This window comes from Schistosoma haematobium, chromosome 7 (genome assembly GCF_000699445.3).
Source record: "Schistosoma haematobium chromosome 7, whole genome shotgun sequence".
Taxonomy (NCBI): domain Eukaryota; kingdom Metazoa; phylum Platyhelminthes; class Trematoda; order Strigeidida; family Schistosomatidae; genus Schistosoma; species Schistosoma haematobium.
Window position 1 is genome coordinate 15,046,499 of NC_067202.1, and position 22,344 is coordinate 15,068,842.

General features: G+C 34.6%; 1 protein-coding gene across 2 annotated transcripts in view; it reads right to left on the minus strand.

Annotated features, from left to right (window-relative positions):
- Positions 1 to 21,723, minus strand: part of AQP3_4 (Aquaporin-3) — a gene marked incomplete at both ends in the record, with an annotated part of 28,329 nt that extends 6,606 nt beyond the window's left edge. The window contains 4 exons of one of the 2 annotated variants that reach the window (XM_051218083.1): positions 6,942 to 7,056; positions 14,505 to 16,150; positions 21,036 to 21,187; positions 21,403 to 21,723. In XM_051218083.1, the coding sequence (XP_051064518.1) occupies positions 15,879 to 16,150; positions 21,036 to 21,187; positions 21,403 to 21,404 (426 nt within the window). Of the gene's footprint in view, positions 1 to 6,941; positions 7,057 to 14,504; positions 16,151 to 21,035 lie in introns of those variants that run through there. The other variant, XM_012945001.3, reaches the window with a different exon arrangement.
- Positions 21,724 to 22,344: the final 621 nt, after the last annotated feature.

Below are 22,344 nucleotides of genomic sequence, written 5' to 3' on the forward strand. Positions count from 1 at the left end.
TTCTCTCACAATAGGTTGTTTCTGATAGTATCTGGCCGATGGATCCGAAGTATTTTGTGTAGACATTTGTTAATGAACACTTGTATCTTCTGGATGATGGCTTTCGTAGTTCTCCGAATTTCCGCCCAATACAGTAAACCTGTCTTGACATTTGTATTGAAAATGTTGACTTTGGTGTTGGTTGACAGACAATGGTTTTGATTTCCAGATATTTTTCAATTGTAAATATGGCGCTCTTGCTTTACCGATCCGCACCTTTACATATGCATCAGATCCACCGTGTTCGTCAGTCATGTTGCTCAGATCTGTACAGGTCTTTACATATTCCAAAGTTTTATATTAAAATTATTATAAGTCATAGTAAACGTAATAATTTCACAAGTTACAGTAGTGGTTTGTTGAGATTGTAGTAATTTCAGTGGTTGAATGTTATGAGTCAATTTAAACTAGACCCGTACTAAAAATCTGAAAGCACTAGATGTTCGTTTCGTCTTAGCATAAGATTTCTCAGCAGTGCATATCCACCACCACTTGAACCTCAAGACTTCTTGGTATCGTTTACGAACATTATACCTCTAGACAGACCACTCAACTGTTCATCATTGTCTTCAATGAATAACTGCTTCAAAACAATCTAATACTTTTAGATTTTCACTGGTGATCTAGTTATTTTCATATATCTATATCACCCTTAAGGTAATAAGCTTTAATATAAGTCAAAACGGGTGTATGATAATTTACTGATTTATAATTATAATGGCATAATTTATAAGTTTCATATTACAGATTATATTATCAAGGGTATATGTCAAATTCTACACAAATCTTTACCATGTATATATGTATATCTATGCCAATTTCAATGGATTAGGTATTAATAATGCAATTGTAGTAATTTTATATCATTGAATAGTACGTTTTTTTCTTTAAATTTGATAATTCATAGATGAACCAATCAGATTTAAGAGAGTAGATCTTCAATTTTTTTGGCGCGAGATTTATTTACTCATTTGATTCAATAAAGTTTTGGCATTATAACTGATGTCAATATGGAATGAAAACATTGAATATAAATCTCAACCGTAACCATCAATTGTAAATTATAATCCATAATCTTTCTATTGGTTTATAATTCTTATTTAATCCTGGTAATTGGATAGATGTCCTCAAGGTCATTTGGACATCTCTTAGAGATCGTCCATAAATTATAGTCTTATCAATAATTCTAATCTTTTATTATCACATTAAGCAATCAGTAGTATATTAAGTATAGTTTAAACAATTTCTTCTATACTATGTCACTAGAAAACAATAACGTTTAATTAGATGTAATCATCTTATAGTAAGTTAGAGAATTCAAACAATGCCGCCAGATTACATAATCTATTCCAAACAATTCTCAAAATCAAATATTTTAGTACAAAGTACCTTTTTACTATTCATGTGAATGAAAAAAAAAGAAAACTAAAAGTGGGATAAGCAAAAGTGGATAGTTTCTAGTAGTGGAAATCCAGTTTGACTCGCGTTTCGTCCTATTTGGGACCCGTCAGATGGATGTACCTAAATCTCACGGTTGATGTCCCCTGCGGGACTCGAACTTAGACCCGTTTGCTTCAAAAGGGCAGCGGGAGGTTTATGCTCCTCCACGAGGGGCAACAGGCGTATATAAGTACATTGTTACCTTTGCCATTTGATTCTTCTTAGTTGATAAAAAAATCTCGATGAGTTCATCTTACTAATTAGACGTAACATCCAAATCTATGTGAATTTGACAATAACTATGAAATTTTCATAATAAAGATTGAGTTATCCTAAATCACTAATGAATAATGATAGAAGTTAATTAGATTAAGTATAAATTGTAATTTAATAAACTAATGAATGACATATGTTCATGAAGTTATCCATCAATGATATATATAAATGGATGTTGTTACGAATAACAACCATAAAGGTTATTCACATTTGATTGATCACTGAATGATGATCAATGTCATGTACATCAAAGCCTTCTTAGTGAAGATCGAATCCTATCAACCAAGTTGTAATATGTTCAATAGTCTATGTGATTCGACATTGTGTGCACTATGTTGAGAGAGAATGGTGATTGAAGGTAGTTAACAGGAAATTCTGGGTGACCTAAGTTTCGTGCTCTTTAGCACTTGTCATAAAAGTTATTAGAAGGAGGGAGTTCGTTTATAATGTATAAACAAATATACCTTGCTACTAATCAAGGAAGGTTTTGTGATGGACCCTCAAGATATAATAACATGCAAAAGTTATATATTGAATGACAAAGTATGCTACTGATGTCGATAGATATAAGTAGTATGTATCATAAATCGAAAGTGAAATACCTGGTGGCAGAAGATTAAGAAAATTGAAGAAAAGAGAATGGGAATAGAGGATGATTGGTGTGGAAATGAAGGAACAATCAAGTTTGGGATGACTGATTGACATTTTGCAAACGAAGTATTTACTGTATGATTCTCAAATTTTACTAAGATATAATTCTGTAATTTTGCATTCGAATACATTCGATTGTTCCCACCTGTGTGTTCTCGTTCACTACATTTTCAATAGTTATGTAGTGAATATTACTCTGAAGTCCCATTTTGGGTAACTATCACAGATAGAGTTAAACTCAGTTGTTAACTATTTCCCTACAATGGTATTTTCGACGCGATGCACAGACGTATAAGTCCAATAAGATTATTTGGTAAATAATCCAGGTCAATAGTTCCATGTAGTGTAGACTGAGATAGTGGTACATCCAGCTGACAAGTCCCAAATAGGACGAAACACAGGTCCTGGATTCCACTGCTAGCCACTATCCATATTTGCTTAAAAAGCTTGTGATTTAAGGCTATATCGAGGCAACCCGTACAGCATGCACATATACCAACATTTGACTGATCAACTACAGACCTAAGATACAAATAAAACAACACCAAGTGAATTTGAACTTCACTCCATTGTATAAGCAAGTGGTTATCAGGACTCAGTATTTAAGTAGATAACGCGATAGCGTTTGAAGCGAACGGTACTGGGTTCGAGTCTCGGAGTGCACATCAACTCTAGGATACAGGTATATCCATCTGACGAGTTTTAAATAGGACAAATCGCGCTTCAAGCAAGGTTCCACTATCTTAAAAAACAATGGGAAGATATAAGTAGAACAATAATACTAAGTGAATTTATTAAATAACTCGGTAATTCTTTTTCTTTTGTTATCAAATATATTTGATTGACTTCATTTGTGTATTTGTTCATTACAATATCATACAACTAACAAGATAAACCATGAATATATATATACCTTATATAACTACAACTATCTGTTAAACTGTTATCATTAGATAATTTGGTGCTATTCCCCCTTATTCCTTTTGGTTAGTTATATTTAGTTTCCAACTTGAATTTTTATAATGAAACTAATCAACTATTTCAACAGTTGAGATCATGAGTCAATTGAAGCTAGACCACCATGGAAAACCTGGAAGCACTGGACAGCCGTTTCGTCCATTGAAGCGCCTGGCGCGAGACTGGTATGTCCTGGGTTTGAATCCCGTGAGGCGGGGTCGTGGATGCTCACTGCTGAGGAGTCGCACAGTAGGATGAGACGGCCGTCCGGTGCTTCCATGTTTTCCATGGTGGTCCAGCTTCAATTGACTCATGATCTCAACTGTTGAACTTACTACAATCTCTACAAAACCCCTTCTGATGCTAATCAACTATTCCCAATCGATATCAATAGAAGAAAATATTACCATTATTGATATTTATTCCATTGGTAAAGACTTTTCTTTATTTTTTTGTGAATGATGTAATTATGTAATCATTATGATTACCAATTCTAATCAATAATTGATGCAAATTAGTTTATCTATTTAATGATCTGATTTTTATTTTTTTCTTAGAAAAAAATCAATATTTCTATCAGTTGATCAACCAGAAAAAATCGATTTTTGTTCTTATCAGAATAGCGGTTTGTGGAGATTGTAGTAATTAATTAATTGAATTCATGAGTTGTACAATATCATTGATTGATTGAAGTTGGACATTAATACCGTTGGATGTTGGCCGCGTCTTGTCCCACGTGGTAGAATTGTGGATGCGCGTTGCTGAAGAGATTTATACTAGAACGGAATGGCCGTCCAATGCTTCCAAGTTTCTCATAGTGGTCTCGCTTTAATCGAATCATGAATTCAACTAATAGAAATTGATTTTGCTTAAAGAAATATGGCGAGGCTATCATTACTGGACGAACCAATCAGATTTAGGATAACAGATCTTGGATTTTGGCGCGTAATTCACTTACCCATTCGTCCAAATAGCGTCTTGGCATTTTGGTACAAGTGGGCAACAGATACATATGCGCCACACAGTAGGGATATATGAAGTGTGAATAAAAAGTGTTAAGTGATATAGTCTATAAAAAAAATAGTAATAATAATAAGGATGAATTTCATCAAGTGAAAGTGAAACGTCTGAGTTCTGATCGGAGCGAGCATAGTATTTTGTGAAATATTTGTCATCTCATTAAATTTGTGTGTGGGCTGTGATACTTCCCTGGTGCCCAAACCGATGAAACAGGTGGTTTCCTTAGGGGGCCACATCCGGAGCCTTTGACCTAAAGGTCTGATCCACAAGGCAGTGGAGCGTCGTAAGGAGATGCGGTCCCATGGTAGCCGGTCACCAACGATTGGTTCATACGCCGTTTGTTCCTTCAGGATACTGGAGCTCATCTGAACCATTGGCTTGGAATCAGGGTATCCCAACTCCCCTCTTTTTGGCGTCGCTAAAAGGTCGTCCATAAATCATAATCCAGTCAATCATGAAGACGTCAACTCGCTAAAAAACGCTAACACGAAGAAATGTAATTGGTAATTATTGGACATTGTTTTAGTAATACTTTTTATGTCACTTATAAAAAGCAGTGATCAAACTACACTAAAATCGTCCAGATTCTAAATATCTGAACCTATTTTTCGCTTAAAAGCCTTGACCAATGGAGTTCAATCAGGTCTATCGTGAGACAGTAATTCACTGATGACAATGGTAGATGTATCGCTCAATTTCATGGATGAGTCGAAGTTAGGCATCAACGCCGTTGGATGCCGGTTGGCTCAGTTGTCTAGGGGTTAAGCGATTGCACGTGAAACTAATAGGTCTTGGATTAGAATCTCGCGAGGTGGGATTGTAGACATACAGTGCTGAGGAGTCCCACCCTAGGACGAAACGGTCATCCAGTACTTCCAGGTTTTCCATTGACCCATGATCTCAACTATTAAAAAAATTGTATATCGAAATTGTTTTTTTCTCTCTTTTGATGTTCAGAAATATGATTTTTGTCATGATTACTGGGTTTCATCATCGTTAATTTCTTCTATTGACTTTCTGATGATAATTATAACTCATTTGTTGTTCGTTTACAAGTCTGAACAATTCCAGACATATCACATGTCTGTACCGATATTCTATCTGAGGCATAAATACATATATACATACCAATGGATTGTGTATACTATACGTTTTACATCTTATAGCTCTCTATTGTCTCTTAGATATCTAAATTCACGTGTTAGGGTGGACAAGTTGTATGGGAGTGTCTATGGTTTGTACCATAATCGGGTGATCATAGAACGTGACATTATTTTGGGTTTGCTTTATATCAAGTGTGATTATTTTCCTTGGTCAATGTCTGAAAATCATCTAAATGATTCTTTGCTCATAGCTAACAGCTTGTTTGATAATAGAGATGGAAAGTGATTTGTTCTTTTTCTTTTCTTTATCATTTTCATACAGACTGATGAGTGTAACCGTTAGTTTGTATTGCCATTGTAGATTAGGGTTCGAATCCGAAACTTACGACGGTATAAACAAAAGGGATAGATGATTTACAGTAAAATGTATATTTATGTGATTATAGATTATCATTCATTGTTGAATTGTTCATTAAAGTAAACAACTCCAGTAAAGAGTATTGAACCCTAAGATTCTACATAACCCATAATGATGAATACTTTCTAATGATTACATTGAAGCAATGAAAATATACAGGAGCTATACCGATCCAAACTTATAGAATATTTCAAGTGTGTTAGTTTCAAGCTGATGATAGTTTAAGAATAGAATCAAATTGAAATGTATATTTTTTTCAGAGAGGGGTTTTGTGGATATTTTAATAATTTAATTGTTGAATTCATGAATCAATTGAAGCCAGATCACCATGGAAAACCTGGAAGCATTGAACGGTCGTTTCGTCCTAGTATGGGACTCCTTAGTAGTGCTTATGCACGATCCCACACCCCGCGAAATTCGAATCCAGTCTCGCGCATATGCGCCTAACCACTTGACCACTGAGCTATCCGGCATCCAACAGTGTTAATATCTAACTTCAACCAATCCACGAAGTTGCACCACCGTCCACCATTGTCATCAGTGAATTACTATCTCACAACAGACCCGGTTGAACTCCACTCGTCACTGCTTCTCAATAGAACTCCAGGAAATACCTCTTGGAGACCGTCACTATTGAGCAAACAATGGTTATAATCAGAGAGGGGTTTTGTGGATATTATATTAATGTCAATAGTTGAGATCATGAGTCAATTGAAGCTGGACCACCATGGAAAACTTGGAAGAACTGAACGTCCATTTCGTCCTAGTATGGGACTCCTCAGCAGTGCGTATCCATGATCCAGCCTCGTGAGATTCAAACCCAGGACCTATCAGTCTCGCGGATACTAGGACGACACAGCTGTCCAGTTCTTCCAGGTTTTCCGTGGTGGTTTAACTTAAATTGGCTCATGTATGTTTTTGTTGTTGTTTGAATGTATAAATAAAGCGAATTTTAGCTGATGCAACAGAATTGTATTACAGTTTGTTAAACTACAATAATAACGATAATCAAATATTTAAGTTTCCGGTTAACCTACGGTAAATTCTGTTTACGAACAATTGTGAGGAATCTTCTAATACAACACAATGTATATTAACTCCAATAGATTGAATCTGTCACACAGTATTAATTCAATATTCATGATCTATAAACTAAAATAGAAGACAGGAACAATCATGTAAATTTTATTTCTTGCATAAAAGTGAGAAAAAAATTGTAAAAGGAACAACTCCATATGTGCTAGGTTTGAGGCTATCATGAGTTCACTTAATCTGCGAACGAGAACAAAGACTTGGTGACCAAAGACCAGTAAGCGAGCTATTTGATGCATCCCAGCCCCGCTAACTAAAGGAAGAAGTCCAAGCTTGGAATGGGGAAGTATATTCTGCAAAACAGCCAGAAACGAGCAATAACAACAAACACAATTCAAAACGTATATATACAGTACAAAATCGTCCTTGGGGAGAGATACTAGGTAGCATACTAAAAGACGCAACGGACCAATAACATTTAAGATATTTCCCAGTAGGAAATACGACATGAAGGTGACAAGAGCGCTTTTGGCACAAAAACAAAGAAATTCAAATTTTCTAAATAAAATTACAAAATTAGATTCTTTCCCAAGTGAGTTCTGAAGATCTAACATCCCCAACAATATGCAATGACCTTGAAGTACATGATTGAAATAAGGAAATTAAAATGGATAACAATCAATCAGGTTACAATAAATGTTATGAAAGAATTATGAATAAAGAAGATGTCACTAAAGTTAGTCTTTAAAGTATAAGAATGAACTTCAATGATGAAGGAAAGTGTCATACTTACTCTTTAAATGATTGAAAAAGACTTCAGTTTATCTTCACACTAATAAGAATATTATGTATATATATATGCATGTTTGAAGATGCTTGCGAAACATTCTCCCCCACTTATTCACAATTGATTGATCACTGGATGATGATCAATGTCATGTATATCAAAACCTTCTTAGTGAAGATCGAATCCTATCGACCAAATTGTAATATGCTCAATAGTCTGTGTGATTCGACATTAAGTGCACTATGTTGAGATAAGACGATGGTTAGAGGTAGTCAACAGGAAATTCTGGGTGATATAAGTTTCGTGCTACATAGGACTCGTCAGTAAGATGTGCTTGTAATCTTGATGGAATTGATGCACCCTGAAAGGTTCGATCCCATATCACCCAGCTTCATAGTAAGAATTGTTATTACACAAATATCAGGGCCGTGATAGTCCTCATGTAAGATTGAGATGTCTCAGGTTCTTCATACTTCAGATCGAACCCTATCTACTAATTTATAATATGACCACTAGTCTAGATAATTCGACATTATGTACAAGTACATCCAAGGTTTCCTATCGACTATCAGCAATCACCATCTTATTTATCTCCACTATTTATGAATAAATTAGTTATTTAAATAAAATCTACATGAACTACTAACAAACTATTCAAACAATTTATGTCATTGAATATTTCAATTTATACCATAAATAAGAAAGGAAGAAAGATAGTTAGTCAATTGAAGTTAATACAATGTTGTTCTTCCCTTACTTCTTCTTTTTCTTTTTCTTCTTTTTCTTTATTTTTGTTGTTTTACTATAACGTGATAAATTAACTGATTTCTTTTTCTGATGGGGGGAGGGGTGGAGTTGGGAGTTATATGAATAAACATTATGACATGAATAGACTAAATTATGGACATATTTGATGTTGATAGGATAAGATAGTTTTCTTTTTCTTTTTTCTCTTTTTCTTTTTTTTTGTTTTAGAGAAAAGATATTAACTTGTAATGAATTTTTCCTAGCAACTAATGTATATTATTATTATCCTTTTTTTAGTAATACTATTATACATAACAATGTTCTTCTTCTTTAATGGAAACGTACAATATAAACTATCTGTTCGGTTTACTTTTTGACAATGACAATAAGAATGATGTATCATGTAGAATTAAAGTGATGGTGGTGAGGGGGGGATGGATGGATGGATGGAAAGAGGGAGGGAGGGAGGGAAAAAGATTATTTCGATTATGATTGTTTTATCAATTTATATTTGGTATATTTACCTTTATTATTATCTATTTATTCTTTAAGCTAGTTTAGAATATGAAGAGGAGAATAGGAAAAGATGCTGGAATACGATAGGATATATACATATATATTATGGAAATCATTAAACGGAATCATGAGGTAAATACTAAATTAGTATCCTGAAAGAAAATGGAAATATGAAAGACTAAAGAACACATTATGTTAAGAATTGAAAGCAGATATGAAAAGGATGAATAGCAATTGGAAACAATTGGAAAGCATTGCTCAGGATAGAGTTGGATGGAGAGTGCTGGTGAGTGGCCTATTCTCCTCCACGAGGGGTAACAGGAGTAAATAAATAAATAAATAAGTAAGTAAGTATTTCAGGATGTTGTTATGTCCCGACAAGAATAATGAATGGTAACTTTTGAGGTTTATTGATGGATCAATACTGTGCGTATACTTTTATCGTAAAATTATTAAGTAACTAAACTATGCATATTCATATTTATCTTATTCTAAGCTTTATGTTGACCCATAAACTATTATTATACGTTTTACCATTCTTGAGTTATACCCAGTATATTAATTACTACCTCCCTCATTCACAGCCACATTTGGCTAATTCTTGTACAAATGTTGTTTCCTATTTTATTGGTACATTGTGGTCTATTTGATTGGTATATAAACTCAGTATATTTGAAATATAGTAATTTATATCGCAGAGGCTCGGATTGGTGTTCCGGACTTAACTGGCTGAGCGTGGCGGAGAGCAGGGCCAATCAGACTTTAGGCTGCTCGCACGTGTTTTACGCCTCATTGATCCGATCGACAAGTCACTGCTCTCTAATTGGCGGTCACAAGTCATAACAAATATATACATATATTTTATAATGTAGAGAATATCTTCCTAGTAGTGTAAGCATTTACTTTAACATTGGCTCAGTTTCGATCACAATGGGGTAGATGTATGCACTATCTGTCTTCCTTTAAACTATGATGTTAAAGTTGCTTTAGATCTCTCTTTCTCCCTGTACTATATCCTTATAAGCAATCATTCTTTTATATATTACCACCTCTGAATTAACTACTTCTATGAATTTGTTGTTCATCTTGCTGTGCTAATGAGGTATGGCAACCGATACATATATGTGCCTGGAGCTACGTTGTAGCTGTCTGACTGGACAATTAATAATATAGAGATTTGTAGAGATTAATCAGTGTTATTGATATCACAAATCTATTTAAGTTCTACAACGATTTAAAACTAGGAAGCACTGAACAGTTGTTTCGTAACAATATGGGACTTTTAAGTGGTGGTGAGCATGCGCAACTTCACTGAGGATTAAACCAAGGATTATTACATTCCACAGTAAACATTTAAGGTACTGAGCCAGAATGCTATGATTTACATGTCTAACTTCAATAAGCTCAACAAACCTGGATATTAAATGAGAACTTTCGTCTAAATTTGATCGAATAGTTTCACCGTATTTGGGCACCGAGTTAAACCTGTATATTGATATTAATACAAATAGATTATTTTTATTCATAACAATCTACCCAGTGTTCAATTTATTTGAAATTATCAAGTCAAACCTGTGACAAGTGCAATCCAAATGTAAAGAATATCAAGCATTCAACCACTGAAGATACTGGTAAATGATTGTGAATTTTAAAGAATTGATTAAAGTTCGACACATACAATGCTAGGCGTTGGCTCAGAAGCAAAGTGTTTATGTATGAAGTCGAGAGTCTTGAGTGTGACCTCCTTTCACGACATGGATGGACATCTCTAAGTGATCTCGTGAGAAGAGACAAGTATATTTGCAAAACTGGTTCTTGGTTTTCGCTATGCAGTCAGATTTAGGATCGCAGTATCAAGTATAAGCCAGTTAAGGATATCCGTAGACAAACAGGTATAGTTATGACAGAAACAAAGGAATTACCAGATTGTACGAAATTTCCGAAGATGATGAAATCGTCAAAACTTCTGGAAGGTGAATTAACACATTGACTTTTACGACATTAATTTCAAGTAGCGTATTCTATTTATGATCTTGCCCCATCCCATTTTTTGTGTATGATGAATTATACTACTTATAAAATATCCAGTAATGAGTTTCAATTTTAATAATCTTTTAACATAGTTATATATATTTAGTGGCCCATTGATCTGACTCCAAGATCGTATAGATGTTTGCTATCGCTGATTCTCGTATATCATCGTCGACTTAAATCGCGTTATCCAATAACGGAATTAAATATGTCGAATAACGAGAATTGACTTGAGAATACATATATTTCGTACATGAAACGAATGAAACATAGCAAAGCAAAATGACACGCAGGGAAGATGGCTGGGAAGCCAACTCCATCTTTGTCAAGCGTTACTCAATATTTATAGTCAGACAAAATAAAGCTACAGACATGTGATTAATGGAATAAGAAGGGCACAACACATATACGCTCATATAAAAACAGTCTAGATTGATAAGCGAATAAATAATAAGGTCAAAGTATGGCTCGAGTAGAATGAATAAAATGGGATGTCCGAAAGCTAGAATAAGGTATATGGGCTTGGCATAATAACTGACACTACATATATATATATATATATATAATATAGCCTTGTGAGTCAGGGTAATTTTACATTGGTTTTCAGGAGAACCAGACACCATCCGGACTTTCACGTAAAAACCCAAACAGTGCAGCTCAACCCTGTTTAGCAGAGGAACCAGACACCGTACAGGCTTTAACGCTACAATCTGGATAGTACAGCTCAATCCTGTTCCGCAACCACACAGGTACCAAGATCCCTGGTGGACCATTCGCACCATTCATATACACACTCGCATCATATGTATAGTTATTCCGATCAATGATCGCGTGATTCAATTATGCACAGCACGAACAGGCCAAAGTTGACCTATTCCGCTTACACGACAGTCAAACTCGTTAATACTAGCAATGGCGGCATGCCTTACAATGTCCCAATGACAATGGCCCTCGGGAACACTGACAAGCAACCACCGGTATGAATGAAATCGGTTAACCAGCAAACCAATTTTTGCATGAACAGTCAGCAAAACTTACCAAAGCAATGCCGAACCGTCCACAATAACAATGGCGAACCTCCAGCCTCATATGAGACCTTCAGCTCTATATAACCATATAGCTTATAGTGCATACAACACATGTATAGGGTAGTAAGCGAAATAGCCCAGCCTGAAGCGTTAGGGCTTAAATAACGCTTAAAACCGATTGTCTGGTGTAGGAATACTATTACTAGACCACCAAGATTATTTTTATCGCATTTGCGAAAATTTCATTTTTCCGACTTTTCAGACCCTGAGTTAGGGGTAGTATCCCTATCTTTTAACATATGTTGTTGTATATTACCAAGTATCTACATAAACTGTCAATGTTCAGTTTATTTTATTGTTATCATAATTGTATATCCCTGAAAAGAAAACTGGTAATAGTTTCCTTCGTTGCTACTGTATTTATTGAACAGTTGTTCTATTGTATATACTTTTCATCTTAATGTCTCTTCTCATTATGGACTATTATCTGCCATTGTAGTCACATAACAACTGTTAGCTATTATATAGGCTTTTGTATGTTGTTGTAATTAACCTTTAAATATATATATATATATATATATATATATATATATATATATATATATATCCATTTCAGCAATATTCTTTATTTGGTTGATTACTAGTACAGTAAACACCATATATACCTTATGGAATTAAGGTTTGCAAATGATATTCCATATAAATTCACTTATTATTGTTTGTTTGAATCTTCCCATGGATGTTTAGCATTACAATTGATCAGTCACTTATTAGTATATGTACATCCTGTGAACATTGCCTCGATATAGCCTTAAGTCACAACCATTCTAAGCAAACATGGATAGTGGGTAGCAATCGAATCTAGGACACGCGTCTCGTCCTATTTGGGGCACCTCAGCCGGACGTACCTGTACCTCAGAGATGATGTTCACTGCGAGGCTTCAAATCTAGGGTGCAGGTACATCTAGCTAACGAGTCCCAAACAGGACGAAACGCGCGTCTTGAATTCCATTGCTAGACACTATACGTCTTTGTATATAATGCCTGGATATTCCATATATTTTCGTAATAATAGTTCGTATTTCATATAAACTAAGCATTTTTGATCCCTGGCTTTTATGAATCAGTTGATCGTGTAATCAGAAGCTTTGATAGGACCTAGTAGTTATTTTTACACTGCACTAAATATAAGCTTGAATTTAAGTTGTTAACTACAAAAGTAACTCACCTATTGCTTTGTTGGGCCTCGCGTTACGTATGCCAAAACACTGATTACCACGACGTGCCATCCTGACTAGTCTTGCGGATGGTTGGAAGAAAATTAGGGGCAGCCATACCGAAAAGTGGGATCAACTTATAAAGCCAATAACTTCTAGTGTGAGCCATGTTGGTGGTAGATGCATACTCCTTGTTTGGGGTCTGCACGACTATCGTAACCTGTAGTTGGAGACTCTGGATAACATGGCTCCGAATCGATCACAATGGTGTAGGTGTAAACACTCTTTGTCTTCTCTTAAACCATGAGATTGCATTACTTTATACTTTTCTGATATGTGGGCGAGAATGATAATGATTGGATTTCTGATTAGTCAGACATGTAGATAATCTGACAGGTATCAGATGAGTTATATATTCCCCTATCCTTATTATTATTACTAGTCACTTATTATTGATTGTTTATTGTTGTTGGATTGTGTCGGGTTTTGGTGTGGAAATATATTTACGTTGTGGTCAGGCTATTCATGTGTTCTTGATCTGAGTTGTATTGAACTACTTTAGAATAGGCACTGGAAGGGAATCTAGTGTAGATATTTGGTCTAAGTTGAATTAACGTCGCATACGTGTAAATGTGGGAAACCAACCGTCATAACATTAGACGAAGTAAAACCAATCGTTATAACACTTTTTTCTATGAATTAATTCTTTCTCCCTGTATCCTATCATTCTATTCAATCTACTTTTGATATATTACTACTATTGTAGTAACTACTTCCATGAAGTTGGTGTTCATCTTGTTGTGCTAATAATGTGTGGCAACTTTGACAAATGCATATATGTGCCTGATCCTACATTGTAGATCACTGACTGACTGATTGCCCTGTTTTGTATCACTTAAAACCTACTTATGTACAAACTATGATTTAGTTTGTTTTGTAATGATGTGTAAACATTCGATTAATGCGTATGAACCTATGAGTTTTTAAGTCATAGAAGACTTTTTTTGTCACCTAATTGACTATCGAGAGATCTCGGATCAATAAGAATTAGGATCCCAACCAAACGACTGATCAAGTGAAGTTCATTGGTCATATTTCAGTAAAGTGAATTAGTTTTAAGTAGACTCAATGTTACCCAATGAAACGGGAAATGTAGAACATGTAGTTTTTATACTAGTGTGGTGTATGCTACTGATATCGACAGATATAAGTAGTATATATCATCAAACGAAAATGAAATACCTGGTAACAGAAGTTTAAGAAGACTCAGATTCAGTAGAACGTCCTCATTAGTCATCATTAAAGTATTCAGAAAAGTCGTTTGACAAATCAATTTTGTTGTATAGTTTTATCATTCAACTTTAAAGCTACATTGGTGACTTTCTTTTTTAGAGTGTTTTTAACCACATTTTTTAAAAATATTCTGTCTCCGCTTAAGCCAAATTGGAACTAGAAGAAACTTTTACACTGTCTAAACAGTATACAGAATTAGTTCATTTGGTTTATTTAACATTTCATATACTTTTGTGGTATGTACTACTGATATTGATAGATATAAGTAGTATGTACCATCAATCCAATGTGATATACCTGGTGGTAGAAGGTTAAGAAGATCGAAGAAAAGCGAATGAGAACAAAGAATGATTAGTATGGAAATGAAAGAACAATGAATTTTGAGACGATTAATTTATATTTTTCATATGAAATATTCACTGTATGATTCACAGATTTTACGAAGAGATTCAAATACATTTGATTATCCCCACTTATGTTCTCAACACGCAAAAACAAATGCAGGAGAAGACGGCTAGTATAGCAGCAGCGTCAGCGGCAGTAGGTCTCAACATACACAAAGGGAAAATTAGGATTCTCCGATAGAACACAGCATGCACCAATCGAATTACACTTGAAGGAGAAGATTTGGAAAATGCAAATACATTCACATATCCGGACAGCATCATTGATGTGCACGGTGGATCTCATGCAGATGTGAAGGAACGGATCGGAAAAGCAAGAGCAGCACACTTACAACTGAAAAACATCTGGAACTCAAAACAACTGCCTGTTAATCAACACTAAAATCAGAATTTTCAATACAAATATCAACACAGTTCCACTGTATGGGGTGGAAACCTGGAGGAATACGAAAACCATCATCCAGAATATACAAATGTTCATTAACAGTTGTCTACACAAAACACTTCGGATCCGTTGGTCAGATATTATCATTAACAACCTGTTGTGGGAGAGAACAAACCAGATCCCAGAGGAGGAAGAAATCAGGAAGAATTGCTGGATGTGGATAGGACACATATTGAGGAAAGCACCCAACTTCGTTACAAGACAAGCCCTCACATGGAATCCTGAAGGCCAAAGGAGAAGAGGAAGAACAAAGAACACCTTATGCCGAGAAATGGAGACAGACATGAAAAGAATGAATAAGAATTGGATGGAACTAGAAGGGAAGACCCAGTACAGAGTGGGTTGGAGAATGTTGGTCGGTGGCCTATGCTCCATTGGGAGTAACAGTCTTAAGTAAGTAAATAAGTATGCAACTTGTGTTCTCATTCACTATATCAGAAAAAGATAATACTTAATAAACCATTTGTTGTTAAATCATTTATTATAAAAATGTTTAGTGGTATCATTTGACGAGGTAAGTGTTGATACATTTGAATTCATACTTGATGATAATGATGATGGTGATGAAAAGATTCGCGATTGTGATATTTCAATAGTATTTTGTAATTTATCAACTGTTTTTCTATTTAAATAAGTACCAATTAATAATTCATAAAATATTGCACCAATAATAGAACCAATATATGGTGCTACAATTGGAATCCAAAAATAATAATGATCTTTTTTGAATGCATCCAAACCTAATTCTATGAAGAAGAAGAAGAAACAAGATAGATTGTAAAACAGTGGAGATGCCAGAATTATAAAAGGTTAACAAACATATACTTTATAATCAAAGGCTTTCAAATGCCTGAGTACAGCCTAGGGTGCTGTGTGTTGGTTCTCCCTCTCGAAATGCTCTCACATAGCTGCCACGAAATTCCTACTTACTGCCTTCTTGTAGCACTACTGTTGTTTACGAAATTGAGAAGACGAAAAGCGAGTGTACAGCACAGGCTTTCACCGGGTTGGTAGATATGGAGGATCTACCTAGGGCAGTAGGAAAACTCTGATTTCAAAACAATGATGAACATGGGCTCGAGGGTCCCGAAGGAAAAAATAGTTTATGAACCAATTACTCGTCACCGGCTACCATGCGACTACATCTCCTGATGTTGCTCCACTGCTTTGAAGATCAGACCTTCAGGTCGAACGCTCGGGTTGTGGTCCCCTAAGAACACCCCCTGCTTTGGTCTGGGCACTCGGGCAGTAGCCCAGTCCTCACACAAATCGAATGATTTATGTGGTGTGTATCTATTTCGTGCCTTCTTGTACCAATATTTGTGTTTAAATAAATAAACTATAATCAGAGAGTGGGGTTATGGAGACTCCAGTAATTTAATTATTAAATTCATGAGTCAATTAAAGCTAGGCCACCATGGAAAGTCTGGAAACATTGGAAGGCTATTTCATCCTATTATGGGACTCCTCAGCAGTGCGCATCCCCGATCCCGAATCCAAGACCTATACTTTATATTAAGCATTATTAGTCTTCATCATGAACTGAATTTAGTTAGATAACTATTTAAGTTAAGAAAAAAATAGAAAAACAGGTTTTTCGTCCCACAATATGAACTTTTACAAATAAGAACCCATAGTCCCATAGAGGATCAAACCTAAGAAATTGTTTTCGCAACATAAACGCTTTATACCTTGAAACTATTGAGCTATCATTTGATGATTTACATATGTAACTTCAAATAATTCACAGCATTGTACAAATCAACCTACTGTGGGAAAGAACAAACCAGATCCCAGAGGAGGAAGAAATCAGGAAGAAGTGCTGGAAATGGATAGGACGCATATTGAGGAAAGCACCCAACTGCGTCACAAGACAAGCCCTCACATGGAATCCTGAAGGCCAAAGGAGAAGAGGAAAACCAAAGAACACATAGACATGAGAGAAATGAACAAGAATTGGATGGAACTAGCAAAGAAGGCCCAGTACAGAGTGGGTTGGAGAATGCTGCTCGGCGGCCTATGCTTCATTAAGAGTAACAGGCGAAAGTAAGTAAGTAAAGTAAGTATTGTACAAATACCTTTGTATATCTCGTAACTGACATAGTTATACTTTACTAATCATCATCGTTTCACCTTAAAAACTATGGTAGAATCTTCTAGAAATCAATCCAATACTACAATCATATAGTTACCTAATTCAACTTGGTTAGCAACAATTGTTTAATTTAAATCAATATATCCTTTAAATTATGTAATTCGATGATCTATACAAACATCCTGTAACTATATATATATATCATTTACTGATGAATATTTCTCTGTGGTGTCAGTTAATTTATTGATTTTGTAAACTATGTACACAATTCTAGATTATTGATTAATTTCACAGGTTGAAATCATGAGTCAATTGAAGCTAGACCATCATGGAAAACCTGGAAGCACTGGACGACCGTTCCGTTCTAGTATGGGACTCCTCAACCGTGCGCATCCACAACCCCGCACCCCGCGAGGTTCGAACCCAGGACTCGAACCCATTCTGATATTGATTAATTATTAGTTCTGTTTACTCAAATTTATTGATTAACCGAATATCGAATACGTTATGTAATTTATTATTATCATTATTATTAATATTACTGAAGATGTAGTCCAATTAGTAAGTGATGAATAAATCAGTCTTCTTCTACAATCATGCTTTTCTCCCTGAATTCTTTATCCGTCGTGATGAATAACGAATGAAAATAGTTGCATTATGGTGTATGTTATTGATGTCGACAGATATAAGTGAAACTTTTTGTGTCAGAAGGTTAAAAATAAGATCAAAGACAAGAGACTAAGAACAAAGAATGATCTGTATGGTTACCAAAGGATAACCTAGTCTGAGACGATTGATTGACATGTATTGTATAGTTCTTAGATTTTACTAAGACATCCTATAATTTTACATCTAAATACATCCGATTGTTCTCACTTGTCTTTTTTTTGTTCACCACAGTTTCAGTAGCTAAACTCAGCGCTTAACTCAAATCATAACCTTGATAAATCAGTCTTGCTCCAATTCATTTCAATAATGATTCATAAATGGAATATTTTCATAATCTAACTTCATCTACAACACAGAAAACTCACAATAGATAATGGATCCAAGGTAGAAAAGGAATCATACTATTATTTCTTTTCTTGAATTTATCCCCAAAAGTTCATACAAATAGATGAATACTCTTTTATTATCAACAGCTTACTCATTAATTTGGTTCATAAAATGTAAACCACGAAAGTAATCACACATAGAGTTATACTACTGATAAGTATAATAAGTAGTACATTTTAGAACTCTTAATTTTATTCAAATGTCTTTTATTATTTAGTTAATTTGATGTTAAACAATATTGTCTAAATCACTAAGTTATTATATATATTTCAATCCTAAGGAATATCACGAATAAGCAGTTCATTGAACTCATGCATTTTTGGTCATAATCTTTCTTCTTACTACAAATTTTGAAATGTTCAACTTGATAGTTGAATTCATGGGTCAATTGAAGTTAGACCACCATGGAAAACGTGGAAGCATTGTGCGAACCCACGACCTATCGGTCTCGCATGTGAGCGCTTAACCACCTGACCACTGGGCTTGCATCCAATGGTGTTAATGTCTAACTTTAACTAATCCATGAAGTTGCTCCACCGTCCACCATTGTCATCAGTGAATTACTATCTCACAACAGACCCAGTTAAACTCCACTGGTCACGGCATATGATGATTATAATCAGAAATGGGTTTTGTGGATATTATAGTAATTTAGTAGTTTAATTCATGAGTCAATTGAAGTTAGACCTTCATGGGAAACCTGGAAGCACTGGACGGCAGCTTCGTTCATGAACCTTGTTGTTTCCTTGATAATGACATTTGATGATCAATATCTCTTGTTAATGACTGATTTAAGCTTTTGTTTCAATAAAAGGCTATTTGATTCACCTCTAAATGGTAAGGTGATGTAAACAGGCTTTTTCTCTGTCAAAGCTATAATAGGTCACACTGTACCATGAACTTTTCACCTATTTATGAATTTAAGAGGATTGTCATTTTCCATTAATGTTTTGTGTAGCAACCTAACATTATTTGTGGCGTCATTTGTACAAATACGATCAAGCCTGTTAAATAGGCACCTTATCAAACCCTGTTTGTATTGCACGGAACAATAACTATAATAACCAAGGTATTGACCTGTCCACGTTGATTTTTTAAAAATGAATCGTGTGATTGAGACATTTTCTCCATCTAATTAGAAGTATATCTAAGAAAGGGAAGCTGGTTGTTCTTCTTCACTTCACATGAAAGACTAATGTGGTTTTGGAGAGTGTTATGTTTATTCAATTAACATTTGCTATATCAACATAGTTCTGATAATCTGCTTCTTCTTATTACACTATTGAAATTTATTAAAGGGATTAATTGCTTGGAATTTCTAATATTTTCTTCATAACTTTTCTGCATATATATATTCTTCCTGATGTTCCACATTGTCTGGATGTTCCGTGTACCTATAAAAATTGTTGCTCTGGTTGTCAGAAGGGGTGTCAGCCTCGTGATTTCCAAAGGAAATCGGTTTTCACCTTCAGTCGTCACATCTCTTCTGAATGAAGACATTCTAAATCTGAGGGTAGTGTCGAAATGGTTTGAATTGTTTATTCTAGTTAGTGTTTTTTAAGAGAGTTAGTTTTATACGAGATGAGGTCGGTAACCTCATGCCTAACCCTCCTTCTTTATTGGGGCTTGGGATCGGCAGTAACTCTAGAAGAGCTACAGGAGGATAAAGATAACTAGTGTGGCAGCAGATTCTGTATCAGTAGGCCTCGACATACACAAAGGAAAAAGCAAGATCCTCAAATTCAACACAAAAAACATCAACCCAATCACACTTGATTGCGAAGCTGTGGAAGATGTGGAATCGTTCACGTACGTGGGAAGCATCATCGATGAACAGGGAGGATCGGATGCAAAAGTAAAGACGAGAATCGGTAAAGCAAAGACAGCATTCCTACAATTGAAGAACATATGGAACTCAAAACAACTGTCTCTCAACCAATATCAAAGTCACAATCCTCAATACGAACGTCAACATAGTTAGTTCTACTGTACAGAGCTGAAACTCGGACAACTATTACAACCATCATCAAAAAGGTACAAGTATCTACACATAGTTGTCTACGTAAGATACTCAACATCCATTGACCGGATACCATCATCAACAACCCACTGTGAAAGAGAACAAACCAGATTCCAGTTGAATAGAAGATTAGGAAAATACAATGGAAATGGATAGGACATACACTACGCAAATCATCAAACTACATCACGAAGCAAGACCTAACTTGGAATCCTGAAGGGAAGCGGAAAAGAGGAAAGCCAAAGAACACATTACGTCAGAAAATAGAATTAGATATGAAAAAGGACGAATAACAACTGTAAAAAGTTTGAAAGGATCACCCAGGACAAAGTTGGATGGAGAGTGCTGGTAGTTGGCCTATGCTCCTTCAGACGTAAGTAAGTAATACATATATTAGATTGAATAGCCAAAGTAAACCAAAAAACAAAACAACATATTATTAAAAACAATATTCACTTACCACATAATGCAATTGTTATTCTTGGACCTAAATCACGTATTGGATTAATTGATGTACCAGCATTCATTGATAAGGATGTAATTCGTCCAGATGTAAATAGAATGATATAAATTAATCGATAATTTTTTTGTATTTTATCATTTCTTTCATCCCTTATTAATAAAATAAATATTGTTGTCATGATAGTTAATAATAAACGATCAATAAAACATATTAAATGTGATCCATTAGGTGTTATTATAAATTGATTTAATATAATCAATTTTATGTTGTCATGGATACTAATATAATTATAATAATATATATAATATATCATTAAACTTGATAATAATGAACTAATTAATTGTATAATTGTTAATGGAATTACATAATGAAATGATAATTTATTAATCAATGCTAATGATAATGTAATCGATGGATTCATTAAACTATTATAACCTAATGGTTGAGTTATAATTTGTGATAATAATAATGCAATTGACCAACCAATTGATATATTGATATAATATAAATTATATTTTAATGTATTATGTATCATACTACTTAATCCAATTGTAATTAATATAAATGTACCAATAAATTCACTAAGACAAGCATTTAATAAATGTTTATTATGAATAAAAGAAAATTTATGTTTTATTTTATATAATAAATAGATATAGTTGTCATGGAGATTAATGTTATACATTTTCATGAGTGAATAAAAATTGTACTACAAGTGTTATACGAATTATTATTAATCATATTAAAAAATCATGTGGGGGTGTTCTTAATTTCTTTTTGATGATAATTGGTTTATTTATAATAGATTTGTGTCAATATTTATTCCACTGAATCAATAAATGTGTAATATATATTATGTAATTCAAGGACTGTTATGTGATTGGTTTGTAGTGGCATTAGACCATAACCACACAATCTTCAAAGCTGAACACAAGACTACTCGGAAAATAGATATTCAATATTTAACGCGGAGAAATACCTAACGATGGAAAAGGCGGGAACAGTTAATTGGATGAATTGGAGTTGATTGGATGGCATGGCTCGGCCATGCAGGCGTGGTCCTTGCGGAATGTTACCTTATATCTTCTATTCATATTAAATGTATTGTTCCTTCTCTAGCCTAACCTTGTTCTACATCATGTATTGGTAATCGATACGATACAGTGAGTTGGTGTAGTCGATGGCGTGACTTCCGCGTAAGATCTTATAGATTAGGCAGTTATACCATGACAAATCTACAATTTTAGGATTAGGTCTATTATTAGAGCAGTACTAATATTATAGTAGACCATAATTCTACAGGTTC